At 43.7% G+C, this 14,725-nt stretch overlaps 1 protein-coding gene across 4 annotated transcripts in view; it reads right to left on the bottom strand.

Moving 5' to 3' along the window:
* Positions 1-728: 728 nt before the first annotated feature.
* Positions 729-14,725, bottom strand: part of nf1a (neurofibromin 1a) — a 130,033-nt gene continuing 116,036 nt past the window's right edge. For 3 of the 4 annotated variants that reach the window (XM_075474156.1, XM_075474158.1, XM_075474157.1), the window contains 9 exons: positions 14,564-14,699; positions 13,146-13,306; positions 12,915-13,037; positions 12,679-12,797; positions 12,493-12,593; positions 10,426-10,568; positions 10,222-10,268; positions 7,543-7,759; positions 729-5,511 (listed from right to left, as the gene is read on the bottom strand). In XM_075474156.1, coding sequence (XP_075330271.1) covers positions 5,369-5,511; positions 7,543-7,759; positions 10,222-10,268; positions 10,426-10,568; positions 12,493-12,593; positions 12,679-12,797; positions 12,915-13,037; positions 13,146-13,306; positions 14,564-14,699 — 1,190 coding nt within the window. In that variant the 3' untranslated portion in view covers positions 729-5,368. The remainder of the gene's footprint in view (positions 5,512-7,542; positions 7,760-10,221; positions 10,269-10,425; positions 10,569-12,492; positions 12,594-12,678; positions 12,798-12,914; positions 13,038-13,145; positions 13,307-14,563; positions 14,700-14,725) is intronic. The other variant, XR_012770315.1, reaches the window with a different exon arrangement.

The raw sequence follows: 14,725 nt of genomic DNA, 5'->3' as shown, positions 1-14,725 counted from the left end.
TTGGTATTTTTGTGTTTCTTCTTCATGATGTTGCTACTTTTGTAACTATTACAGTCTTCTGTGATTTGTTGACCACGACGCCTGGTTGGTCAGCTATCATCAGGATCTGGAAGTTCCGTAGCATCCTATCTCTGTCGTTCTCCATCACCTTTGGAGGCATTTCCCATATCATGGTAAGTTACAAAGGAGTCTAAGCCCACAGCAATATAACTAAAGAATGGTTCAGGGTGACCTGAAACATTACCACCAACAAGATTTATTTTAAAAAGCAATATTTTAAGTCTAATATTAAAGGCAGAGAAAAGTCCATTCTAACAGCTGGTTCCATAAAAGAGAAGCCTGATAACTGAAGGCTCTGCCACCCATTCTACTTTAGAAACTACTTACTACCTAATGTTAAATATATTATGATGCTTGGTCATTATATGTCAGGAGAAGAACTTTAAATTTATTTACTTATTGATTTAACAGGGAGTCAATCAAGAAAAGTTCAAATTGGGGGATATATGACTTCCCAAGCTGGTTCTGATCAGAGTCCCTGCTGCAGCATTTTGGATTAGCTGGAAGCTTTTCAGATCATTTTCAGGAAAGTCCAAGAATAAAGAATTACAGTAGTCCAATCTTGAAGTAACAAATGCATGGAGCAGTTTTTCTGCATCACTCTGAACAGTGTGAACCGTTTTAAAATCCGAGCTCTGGAAAGACCATTGAGCTATTTGCAAGTGTCAGACGCTGAAGAGCAAAACATTTTATTACTAACACTGGAATAGTTCCATTTGTGTATTATTATACAGAAACTAACTGCTTTACAAAAACAAAATGATACAATATCACAGGTATGTACAGTGTAGTAAATATACCATCTCAAATTGTACACAAAGTATTTACAAATTGTCACACATACTGCATTAAAAACAGAACTCAGACTAATACTCTACAGACATTAGATTTTGCATAACATCAAATAAAACATGCCACATTTTGAGGTTTTCATCTTTACAAACCCAGGACTATTTTTAAATTAGTGCAAGTCAACCACTGGTTTCAGAGGTTCTGAATGCATCATCCTCTCTGCAGTCAATCTGCTAACACGCCGCTCAAACTGAGCTTTCCTTCAGATGTTTCTGGGTAAAAGACGCACACGCTGGGCATGTTTCAGGAGGAAATCAGGGAGTGTTCGTTTAACAGTGGGAAAAGGGATCAGCTAACACCATATACTCACTTGGAAAATTAGATGTTCTGGTGGAATCGCAAAACTTAATGAATAAACACGCATCTTTCAGGGGTACAGTGCACAGAAAGGGCCTGACTCAGCAGATGTTGAGGTCTACAATGAAAAATGTGCATGAGACGAATTATGCTTCATCTTTAAGGGCTCATGACAAACTAACAAAACCATCAGCCGTCAGCCTTTGGTTCCTTTCCCTCACCTGATGCTTCCTACAACACATCTTTACTCAAGAACTTCCAACCAGACTAGCCAGTGTGTGGCACGCTGTTTCTGGTAATCTGATGCCTGAAGACATCGTATTGGTTGACGGGTCAGTAATCACCATGTCATTTGTGACGTCCTTTGGCTGAGTCGTTGCAGCTCGAAGCGCCTGAATTGACATGTCTTCTTAGCGAGTGGAAATGCTGCGGAGCTGCGAGTGTGTGAGCAGTCAGCTGCACAGTTCAGGCGTCTTCAGATGGAACCATCTGGAACCATCTGAAGCCATCTGGAGCCATCTGGAGCCATCTGGAGCCATCTGAAGCCATCTGGAACCATCTGAAGCCATCTGGAGCCATCTGGAACCATCTGGAACCATCTGAAGCCATCTGGAGCCATCTGGAACCATCTGGAACCATCTGGAGCCATCTGGAACCATCTGAAGCCATCTGGAACCATCTGAAGCCATCTGGAACCATCTGGAGCCATCTGGAGCCATCTGGAACCATCTGAAGCCATGAGAACCTTTTGAGTCGCGTGCAGGTGGAAGTGTCGCACTCATGCCCTCTGAGCCCTCGGGAGTGCTTTGGTGGTCACTATGAGCAACTGGATCAGGGAACGCCTAATGTGAGCGATTTGTATCAAACTCAACACTCTCTCAGGTTAAATCACAGAAACCTTTCTTCTCCTTGGTGTTCGTCTAATGATCACATGTTGATAGAATGCAGAACACACTGTTGTTAGATCAGAACCGAACATTCTGATCGACAAATGCAAGCACAGAAAACTTGATAAATGTGGGACAAAGCTGCAGATTGGTGGAGATAATACAGTTGAACTCTTTTCATGCAGACATGTTATGGCAGGATTAAAGCATTTGGATAGATCACAGTTTCATTACACACTTCTTCACACAGTGCCATTCACTGAACACCAAGTGAGCAATTTCAGAGCAAACCACCGGTTCACTTCCATCAATTCCAGATCAACCTCTGGCTCCAACAAACTCCCTCCCCACACGGACCATCAGAACTCCTCGGACTGCTGAAAGGCCATTATTCCTTTCTCAGCTGAACAATACGAATCGCTATGTGTGAGCCATGAACTCCATTATTACTGCAAATGCTTTCTAACATCTTTCAGAGAATGAAGACCATTTCAGAGAGAGACCCTGGAAGATTCCAGCTGACAGATCTGTGATGTCCCTGCTGGGAATGCTTCTGTACGTGTTGTGTCATTGTATTACTAAAGGTTACAAAGAGCCCATCCAGGGTGATGGCCCAGTTAACTGAAGTGAACTTAAAGATTAGAGCACAGAAGTAAATGGAGAGTTTCAAACACTCCAGCACACTGGGGAAAAAACAGTGATGATGAGATGTGTGGGCAAAGAGCTGGACCGGACTATCAAAGATTTATAGATGGCATGTTCCGGAAAGCCGTGCACAGCGGGACTCTGTTCTTTCATCTGATCTGAGGTGCAGTTCCATCAGGCCGTCATTGGTGGAGTGACCCACACTCGCATGAAGCCCACCTCTAAGCCCACCTGTAAGCCCACGACACAGCATCTGTGCTGCGGCTAACGGCTCTGTCCGAGGGCTCTGTTTACGGAAAATGTTGTGCCTCTGAGATAAATGTCTTTAAAAAAAACGGTTTTCTTACCAATATCCATCACTGGCTATAAAGAAATATTGCCTGCAAAGCAGACTGTCTGCAGGAGTGGGTGATAGGGTAAAGACAGCCTGTAACACAGGGAAGCAAAGAGCCCAACATGACTGGGAAAAGTAGATCAGCAGCTCTGAAGAAGGCTCAGCTGTAGATGCCGATCACATGACTTGTGCACGATGGCAGGACACATTTGAGATAATTTTGGCTTCACTTTTCTGTAGTGAGACATGCTATCCATCTCGGTCTACAGATGATGATGACAGATGCTCCATAACAGGAAGCCCTGCAGGTCAAACCTGTTGAATCTGAGGGCAGATCAGACTGCTGATGTGATGACAGCCCTTTTCATACCACCCATTCAAAGTGGGACGGTTCTGCCTTTGTTGTCCCTCACCGCCGTGTTTGTAAGGGACAGAGGTGGAATGAGACGTTAAAGCTGACGCTCCTCTGAGCCGGCGATGGAGGTAGTGATGTGGAGCTGGCAGGGTGCAACACACCCGAGTTTCCTCTGATTCCACCACACCAGCATGAGGTCCCACACCAACATGTTTTTAAGCACACCCTTTTAGGAACGTTGATTAACTGAAAGAATTCTAAAAAGAACAAACAAAAAAAAACGTCCTCTGGTCAAAAAAACAGTCGGTGTTCGTAAGGGGAGGAGGAAATGCCTGACAGACGGTTCTGTTTGAATCACATGAATCATCACATGATCCATCAGCTGATTCTGCCCCTAAAGAATCAGAAGAATTATCACTCAGCTTTTTAAAGATGGCTGAAGACTTTGCTCTCATCTATGGCAAAGATGATTGGTTTGGTGTTTTCTTCCTAACTCGTTTGTTTCCCACGACTCTCATTTATCACAACCATGTGGAACAGATCCTTTAATGCTACCACGCTGCACACACTAGTTCATTCGCTTTAAACCGGCAGATGGAAATGAACCTGATGAGCATTTCATATGACAAGATACTTTAAAAGTTTGCTTCAGATTGACTTTGGAATTGGATGGACAAACAGCCGCTGAGTGGTGCTCAGTCACCTCTGCTTCATCAGTGTGAGTGATCAACAGGAAGCCATGGACGTCCTGTGTGCAGCGTTGGTGTGGAGGCTGTGTGGAGGGGGCCCACACCTCAGTGACCCGGGGGCTGGCTTCTCCTGCAGTGAAATAACAGGGACGTGTTTTCTCTGTTTGTGAACAAATAAAACGAGTGCTTCACTAAGGAGTTCAGGATTATTGCATATTACACAATTTTCCTTGACACTGTCGAACAATTAAAACGTTACGCTGCAGAAAACACAAGTAAATCAACGTTAAAAAAAAATAAGAGAGGAGCGAAATAAAAGAACCCAGAAAACTTGCAGCTATTTACACGGTTGAGTTTCCCCTAGTGTTTTGCAAATTTCATGGCTCGAGTGTTTGAGAAGAGAATTTTTGGAAAGTGTTTGAATAAAGGAAGATTTATATAGCGCTATCTACTTGTACAGGATAGATATCTTCAGGCAATTGGACATATGGTCGACTATATATTTGACTATCACTGGAGGCAGGTCAGGACCCGGTGCGGATGAACTCATAGCGATATGGACAGCTTGCCTCCATAATTAGTACCTGTTCATTGTCCCCAGCAAGGTTTGACTTTTACTTTACAAATTGTACACATTGAAAAACCCTGACAAAGGCACACCATGGAGAAAACAGCAACATCTACATTAGCACAAAGGACTAGATATACATTTTCTGTCTTTGTCAAATATGTACAGAACTGGGAGGAGGGGGGGCTGAGTTTCCAAGCAGGTCCAGAGTGGATGTCCTGTCTCACAGCACTACCGTTATATGGTCCATCCCACTGACACAGCCCAGGGGACAGATCCAACTGTCCCCTGTTCCCTGAGGCTGCTAATCAAACTTCAGCCTCGAGTCTGGATTTGTCCTGTGCCAAGTGTCCGGGACGCGTCTCAGTCCACATCCTAACTCGATCTCACAGTTTTCCCATCGGCCTTTGTTGCAGTGAAGCAGAATCTTCACATCGAATCCGGAAGAGAGCAGAAACATTGACGTCGAGGCTTCTCCAACACCTCGTTCAGTCTAAAATGATTAAAAAAAAAAAGAAATCTCCAGCAGCAGAATTCAAGTTTGCCCTTGATTATATTCCTTAACGCAAATTCCAAGATACTTCTTTTGCCAAAGCAACATTTATGAAGAACAACGAGAAAATAATGAGGAATATGGAGTGCAGCATGTGGCCTGGCAGTCCTGGATGGAAGGTCAGTCGATCACACTATCTTCTTAATACTGGGTCTCTTGAAGCTGCCGGCACTGCGCTGCTTCTGGACCTGACTGGCTGAACCGTGGCGAGTGCGCCCCCCGCTGGACAGAGCAGAACTGGGGGACAGCTGGACGTTCTCTTTATCCCCACCTGGAAGACCACAGAGAGGATAGATAAGACAGAAAGTTCAGCATTTCCACAGAAATATAGGACTGACTACTGTCCATTCTCTCACTGGAGCAGGAAAGATACTTTCTTTTCGGTTTCTTTTGTGCGAACTAAAGGCACACACTGTAGAAGTTTAACAGTACTGTGGCAAAACTAATCAGATTTCTAAGCAGTCACTCAATGGGGTTACATGGCCGAAAGGATCAGATAATTGGCTAAATTACAATAAGAATGAGTTGAGCAAGGGTAATTCTCCTTGGATATATGGCGGTGAATGAATCGAATCAAACTCAGGCATTGGAGAAAGATGGAGAACGCAGAGCAAGATGAAGCTACGTCCCTCTACATTTGGTCTGTGATGAGCTGCTTGTTACACAAATGCGATGCACAACGGCGCATTCTCCATCGCGTTGTTTGTTTCTTTCTGACGGCGACAACAACAGGAATATCGTCTCTTCCCACTTCCGGTTCACGACCCCGGGGAAAAATCTCGAGCATGCGCAGAACGCAAAGTCTAATTCACCACGCGCTTCACGATCTACAAGCAGGTTTATTTTGACTTAAGACCCAGTTATCTCGGGGTCTTAATCCGATTGCGAGTAACTCGATCCGATCCAATTTCTTGTCAGATTAAGGTGTCTACATGCACTTAATAACTCAGTCTTATTGTAATTTAGCCAATAATCCGATCCTTTCAGTGCCATGTGACCCCACTGACTTACTCTAAAGTGCAGATATCTGAGCTGTGCTTCAGCAGAGAGTAGAGATGGAACAGAATGCGCTTCTACCAGTGGGGTTAGAGTCTGACTGCTGAATGAAACCACAGGTATGTCTACAATGTTTAGCCCAGTTCATCTTTGAGATAGCAACTTGAAACAAAACCACACAGTAATAAAGACCAAACCACTGTCAATAGTCTGAAAAAGGTTGTTGTATTAGAACTCGAATTAGCAAAACATTTGAATTTCACACTGGCCAAAGCTCGAGTTAGAGTTTCTATTTAGTCCAAACGGAGGACACATTTGTGTGTGTGTGTGTGTGTGTGTGTGTGTGTGTAAATGGACTTTATATAGCTCTGTTCTGTTCAAGTCGAGTCGACCAACTCAAAGCGCTTTTACACAACAAGCCACATACACCCATACACACACAGCTCTTCTTAGTATATATGCCGTACCGGAGGCTGCACAGGGCCTTTTCTATTGAGTTTATATTTTTCTTTTTCCCCTCTTCTTTGATTGCTTTAATTTTTATTCAATTTTTTTTTCTCTTTAAATTGCTTGTTTTCATGCTGCTTTATGCTGTTCTTTTAAATGCCGTGTCTTTATGTAAAGCACATTGAGTTGCCTGTGGTATGAAATGCGCTATATAAATAAAGATGCCTTGCCTTGCCTTGCCTATCATACACATATTTTATTTATTTTATTATTTATTACTATTATTTATTTATTTTATTTTTTTTGCTTCTATCTATTCTCATCTTATTTTAATTTTTTTTACTACTACTTTGAATACTGATTTCATTCTGCCTTGTTTTTATCCTCGAGCTCCAGTGTTTTCCTCAAGGGGAGCCCTCCACACCGGGAGTTGAGCTGGGGCTGCCTGGGAGGGCGTTGCTCGGGGGGCTGTCCGGGATGGACTGGAGGAGCGCTGCACGGTGGCATTACTAGCATTACTACATTATGCCCAGCAATATAGCATTTTAAAGAGCCTATGTTTGCCACTGTGTGTACATGTCTGAGTGAGTGGGTGGGTGTGTGGATACGTGGGGGGTGGGGGATTTTGGGGGGTCGGTGTTTTAACCTTTTAACCTGTACAGCACTTTATGTATGAAAGGTGCTATATAAATAAAGTAAATAATAATAAATAAATAATACACATGATATGTGGTCCTACTACCAACCTTCTTCCTGAGCTACAGCCGCCAGTGTGTCTGTGTGTGTGTGTGTGGATGTGTGTGTGCGCGTGTGTGTGTGTGTGTGTGTGTGTGTATGTGTGTGTGGGAAAAACAGAAACCTGGTGAATGCTGTGAGGTGGCCAGTGAGGTCATGGAGTTGGACAGGTTGAGGTTGGCAGTGATGCTCAGCTGGCTTTGGCTGGTGGGAGGGTAGGGGGAGGTGGGCGTCCTCAGCTGCTCCTCCCCTCGCTCCTCGTCAGCTGCTGGCAGGTAACTGTCAATCAATGCCTCCAGAAACTTGACAATGAGTTCGGCATAATCGGGTATCTGGGTTTGCTGCAGGGTTAGCACATGAGGGGGAGAAGACAGAGAAGATGAGAACTTTTAGAACAATGCTGAAGAGATCTCACTGTTAACACGCTGATCTGACATGTCAGCCAAGGCCAGGGATTTATGTGCGGCTTTTCCACCAACCACCATTACAACTAAGAAACGCACAGTTTAATCGCTTCACTGTTTTCCACTCAAACTGCATTTTTTTAAACATTTTTTCTTTAAACAACAAAGTCCCACTGAGATAGATAACAGATACAAGACACCTGGCTGGGCCAAGTCTCCTTTCAATTCTTTGAAGACAGAAGGTAATTCTGCCCCACGATCGACAAACTAAGAGTTACAACTTGTGAAGAAGTAACTCTGGAGTCGAGATCCTTCATCTCTGTAACTGTTAAATCCCTGGTTTAATGCGATATTACCGAGATAGTCACATAACCTTTAACCCTAACCAATAACCTGGTGGTCACAGCTTAATCCTGGTAAAGGGTTCCTTTCATTAGAACGTGCTTTCGAGTCCCACAGATGATACTTCTTTTTTCTGATATGTCTGAACACTCATGACAAACATTTAACGAAACAAAACTTTAGTTTAGTTTAGTTAGATGAGTTTAGATATGTTACCCTGACACTAAAGATGATTGATTGACCTGCCCTCCTGGGTACTGTTACCTGTAAAAAGCCCGCAGTACAGGCCTGTGATACGGAGCCCCCTCTGTCCCTCCAAGAGCTATCCTATTCTGAATGTCTGGCGCTTAAATACAAGCTTGCATTCCCCATGACAACATTCCTAATCTACTGGCCACCTAAACCAAATCCATCCTTCATCCCAGAGATTTATAACCTTCTCTTAACTTTCTGCGCTACTTCTCCTGATATCTCGGAGACATAAACATTCATGAGGACACTTCCTCGAATGATCTTGCTGCAGAATTTCTGCATGTCTTGGACTTGGACTACTGTGACCTCAAAGAGCACATTGATGTCACCACACACACACCAGGGGCTACACACTCGACCTGATAATCACAGATTTCTCATTTTAAATAATCCATGAGTGTGTGATCTGGGTGTGTCTGGCCACAAAGCCATCTTTAGAGATGTTCCATTTCCCTCCACCCACACCAAGCTGGACCTACAGCATCTTTCTTTCTACACACACTTCATCAGTCAGCGAATCAGTGAATTTCTACAACAATACCCTGGGAAGCATCCTGGATGTCCATACAGCTGTCACAGTGGGGACAGTCCATTTCTCAAAGTTGCTCAAAAAGGCACGATCACAGTTCTATTCACACATCATCTAACAAATTCCTGACAATCCCAATCCCAAGCAGCTTTTCCCCACCGCAAACAGAGAAGGAATTTTAACACAGGGGGCATTTTAACAGAGGGGGCATTTTATGAATGCTACTTGAAGGATGGAAGCTAATTAGACCCGATCATCTCTGATCCATTCCAAGCAGAGCAGATCATCATGTGGAGCAGGTGAGCCCACACTGGCAGCAAAACAAAGTGTGGCTTAAATGGAAGTGACTCATTCTGGATCAAGACAACTCATCATCATGTTACTCATCACTGTTTAACAGCTTTAAGACCTGGACACAGCAGAGTTCCATTTCAAATCAGATTGCACACATTCACTAGCCTGGCTGACGCGTTCACATCTCGATGAGATGGTGGTCTGGGAACTAGGTGTGCATTTTCTCGTATTTGAGGCGTGGTTTACGAATGCCTAGAGCCGTTTATTGGGCGCTACGAATCTCTATCAAATGGCATCGGGTTCTTCCCATGCTGCTTTGCGCGATTCATAGCCAATTGTATCACTTATACCAGATGACGTATGTAGAGCGACAGAAATTCGACGAGGAAGAAGAAGAACGTTGCTCTTTTTTAAAAGTAAACTTGCGTGCTAAGCTACTTAAAACACTTTCTAAGGCTGCATTGAATGGTAACGTTGTGTCCGCTGCCATGTTGGATTAACACTCTACAAACTTCGGTGTCGCACATAGACGTCGTCATCGTCTTGCTGCCCCCCCTCCCCCCCCCCGTTCTGTGATTGGTTCCCTAACTCAGGCAAAAATAAGGGCGCTGGTTTCCAGGTTGCCTTTGCAGTGTGAATGAAATCGCGCGCAAAGCAGCATGGGAATTCCCAGGCTACACATTCACAGTATTTGGCAATGAAGTTCAATGGCAAGTATGACGGAGCGCTTTAAAAAAAATATATATATATATATAATAATTCTACTACACTGTGCTTTCTCTCTAAATAAGGTGCCGAAAGGTAGACGGCAAATGATCTGCAACCTCTGTGCTGAAGCTGCGTGTGTGTTTGTGGTGAGGTTGCATTGCTTCATACATCACTACATCAACTGGCAGGCTGGGGTCAGTGTATAGCCACTTTATGAGCTGAATCCCTGCAAGGGAGGATGTGATGGAATGAGAGGAGAAAACATCATTCATACCTTAGAAAAGGGTCCAGCAAATCGCCAAAGTCCATTAAAGCCAAAGCCTGTCAAATGAAAGGTGAGAAGACGGACAGAAGTTAAATGCCATCCATTTCACATTTAGCTACAGCTTGAACAAATGTGCTAATTTGGTCTCCAGTTCCAACTGTGTACACAGCTGAACATGGCTATCCTGTACAAGGGGGGGGGGTTCCTCTTTACTTTGTAAATATGAGGGCTGGTATTGAGGGGGGGACTCCTCGTGGTATACGACACTCTGGACAATGCCGTGGACAGGGTTCAGGAGGTTGGTGTCCTGGCACATGGACAATACAGAGTTGATCTTTGAGTCCAGCAGGTTGTAGCTGAGGAGGAGACAGACATACGATCATTCAAAGTCAAGGCTGTGGAACGAGAAACTTCCGTGTGTAGTTGAGCACGGCTGTGTTTAGCTTGTACTGCAGCTTTGGTGAAAGGACAGCTCTAATAACTGAAACAGCAAAAATATGTTGAAACAGAGAGAGTGGCCAGCAGTTAAATGTGGGGCTCATTCTGTGTGAAATGAGGATACCACACGGAGCTGCATAGGGTGGGGTTACACATGACTGCAACATTACAGGAAGCCAGAAGGCCTCTCTGTGAAAAGGTTTAAACTTGTGAATAGCAGTTTATGTCCTTGCCTTCATGTCAAAACCAATGTCTTCACAGCTAAGTGGATATTTCACTGAAAGGATCGGATTATTGGCTAAATTACAATAAGACTGAGTTATTAAGTGCATGTAGACACTTTAATCTGACAAGAAATTGGATCGGATTACTCGTAATCAGATTAAGACCCCGAGATAACTGGGTTGAAAGTCACACTAAAGCTGCTTGTAGACGCTGAAGCACATGGTGAATTAAGCCTCTAGCATGGTTGCCGTGTCTGCTAGCGCGAGCGGTGTTGATGACGTCACGATTTCGTGCCGGCTATATACGATGGCGCAAGTCGATGCGCCAGTAGTTGCAATCTTCTCCGTCACAGAGGTGTCGCTGCTACGTGAAGGTTAACTACTCTACAACGACATAAGTGGAGAAGAAAACAATGCCACTGTCAAGAGCAGGAATACTGTCATCAATGATACTGCTGCAGTATCTGGATAATTTTAATTTTTTAATTCAGTCAATAGAGGTGAAGGTCTGAAGCCCCCGGCATCACCACTTGGAGTCTCTGCCCTCTTCTTTGCCTTCACGTATCTGTCCCGTAGCTTCTTCCACACATTCTTACAGAACTCTCCCTCTTTCTCCAAAGTTCAACTGTAAATCCGCCTTTAGACTTTGCGTTCTGCGCATGCTACAGATTTTTTCCCGGGGCCGTGAACTGGAAGTCAAAGGAGACGATATTCCTGTTGTTGTCGCCGTCGAAAAGAAACAACCAAAGCGATGGAGAATGCTCCGTTGTGCATCGCGTTTGTGCAACAAGCAGCTCATCACAGACCAAATGTAGAGGGACGTAGCTTCATCTTGCTCTTCATTCGCCATCTGTCTCCAATGCCTGAGTTTGTTGTTGTTGTTGTTGGTGGGGAAGAGGTCAACAGGAAGTGGCTCTATTAGCGATAGTTGAAATGGGTACAGCGCCACCTATCGTACCGGGGTATGACATGCTTTGTACCTCTGATCCCATTCATTCACCGCCATATATCCAAGGAGAATTACCCTTGCTCAAATAAGGAGCAACTCAGTCTTATTGTAATTTAGCCAATAATCTGATCCTTTCATTGCCATGTAACCCCACTGACTGAGAAAACACTACGATTGTTACAAAGATGGAATTTGAGGGGTTTGTGTGCAATGCCAACCTATGGTAGAGGTCAGCTGCTCAGCCCCTTTCATACGATGCTGTTAAGGAAACACACAATATAAAGTGTGTCTGCACGAGGTCACAGTGGCTGTGGGGTAGCCAAATTTATTTTTATAAAACCTGCATGAGGATAACTCAACCTGATTCAAACTGTGGTTGGTCAGATTAGACTTAAGCAAAGAGAGAACACTGCCAGCATTAGCAGAATAATCCCAGCAGCCATGTGAGCAGGGCTAATAAACAGTCCACTCAGGTATCCTCCTGGATTGAGCAAAGATCCCACTAGATTTCCAGCTCACACATCAGTTCCAAGATATAAAAAACAGGTGTACCTACAACAACTTTGATGTTATATACTCTACAAAGAAACTCGAGCAATCCAAATATTTCCCTTCAAAAAAAGAATGTCACTAGAAACATAGATGTCAGTAAATCAGTGCTCTACTTACACAACTGGAAACACCTTTGGGAAGACAACGCTAGCTTCCGCTAAGTACTCGTACAGAATCCGCTGGTCAAAGTCATCAGTGCTGTATTTGACCTGGGTAGCCTGGAGAACAGAACAGTGTATGAAGTAGAATCCCAGCATGAGAAGTCTCATCATTTAAACTGGACAGAGTTGTGTGTGTCCTCACCAGCACAGTGAGCAGCAGAGCCTGGATCTTTGGGTCTGTCAGCACCTCCTCATCCAGCAGAACATTAGACTCTGATACAGACACCTTGCGTAAGTGAGAGTTTCCAATTCGTTGCGTCTCTGCAGTAGTCACAACGAAAGATTCCATTACATATGTTCTCAAAGAAACTTTTATAATCACTAAAGACAAAAAAAAAGGGGTGTGCCAGCATCCTCCCTCTGGTCCTGGCCTCTCACCTATCTCATAGTCGTTTTCTGCTACACGCCTCATCTTGGGAGGGGTAGTCATACCAGACTCCATCTCCGGTCTCTTTGGTGCTTTAGAGTCTGATATGAGATGATCAAAGCTTTTCCTGGTGCCTAGCAAACACACACAGACAACACATATATTAGCAGATTCAACACTGACAACATGGATAGTTAGTAAAGCTTGAACGATATCGTGCACAATGAAGAGGTTATCCATACCCAGAAGCTTTTTTGTATTGGCCTGCGAAGGCTGGCCCATGTCCAGGCTCATGGACTTGCGTGTTCGTGGGCTGATCTGGCCCATTATGGGGTAATGATGTGGTAACAGGAAGCGCTCTGAAACCTGAGGTGATGTCCACGGCTGAGGCTCGTGTAGAGTTCTGGAAAGAGGGTACATGGATAAAGGTTGTCAAGGGGGTTATGGAAATGGAAACAACTCCACTGGCAGTTTGGTTTCATTTTTACTAGGGCTGGGCGAATAAACGCGTTATTATCGCGCTAACACATTAATTATTTAACACCGATAGATATTTTATCGCGCATTAACGCATTTTTTTTTTTATTAAAACCAAAAAATTTGAGGGCTTTTGTGCCTTTAATGGATAGGAAAGTTCAGAGAGACAGGAAGCAGGGGTTAGAGAGAGGGGGAACAACACGCAGCACAGGGCCGTCCGATGCAGTACTTGAACCGGGGCCAGCTGCAGCGAGGACTATAGCCTCTTGTACATGGGGCGCCTGCTCAACCCACTACGACCACCCCTGTTTTATTATTTATTTTATTATTGTAAAAGTCTGTTGCTCACAGGCTTTTATTTTGTAAAAGTCTGTTGCCGTCTGCTGCGGAACCGGAAAAGAAAATAATCTGCGGATCCACCAAACATGGAGAAGGGTACGGAACCTTTACTCGGCCATTTTCATTTTAAACTTCTTCCAGACGGCGGAGTCGACAGAACCAAAGTCATCTGTAAAAACTGCCAAGTTGAATTGTCTTCTCAGCGTAGTAGTTCCAGTCTAAAATATCACTTAAAGGCAAAACACACAACTGATAGCAGCAAGTCATTCAAGGAAACAGACAGTGGAGCGAGGCTTCTACATAAAAACTACAGAAAGATGCTGATGTTAAAAGTGTGTTTGCACAACTAATGTTATGGCACTTTCATTCATATGGCAGCACATTTAAAATAAAACTAAATGCTAAAAGCTATACGCTACTTTTGGATTCCTTTTTGGATTTTGCGTACAAATGCGATTAATCGTGATTAATCGGGGAAATCATGCGATTAATTAGATTAAACATTTTAATCGTTGCCCAGCCCTAATTTTTACAAGAGCAAAGACACTGCAGGCAGGTATCCGTTTTAACATCATGCCTACTTCAAACTATCCACATCAACCATAAGTAATCATAGGTTTAACTTTTGTGCCAAAAATCTCTATTCTAAAAGTGAGCATGAAAATTAAATGAAATTAAAAGAAAAAAAAAGTATTTATGCCAAAGGGAAATTATATAATCATCACATAATTCACAATTATTACATTTTCATAACTTATATTATATAGCATGTAAGATATCATATAGTCCGCCTTTGTGTGCTGTGGATAGGTCAGAGAAAAACATCCTGTTCAACATCAGTCACCTGCAGGTGGGATCAATGATGTGACCAGAGTAGGTGTCCATGGGCACTGGGTCCATGGAGAGGTCCGAGATGAGAAGTGACTTCCTGTGTTTGAGGCTGCAGCGACTTCTGACTTCCTCAGATACAGTGAGCAAAGCTACACAAAACAGAGGGAGGTTGTGA

Source organism: Odontesthes bonariensis, chromosome 9 (assembly GCF_027942865.1).
Source record: "Odontesthes bonariensis isolate fOdoBon6 chromosome 9, fOdoBon6.hap1, whole genome shotgun sequence".
NCBI lineage: Eukaryota > Metazoa > Chordata > Actinopteri > Atheriniformes > Atherinopsidae > Odontesthes > Odontesthes bonariensis.
The sequence above is the reverse complement of the archived record's forward strand: the minus strand, read 5'-3'. Positions and strand labels throughout refer to the sequence as shown.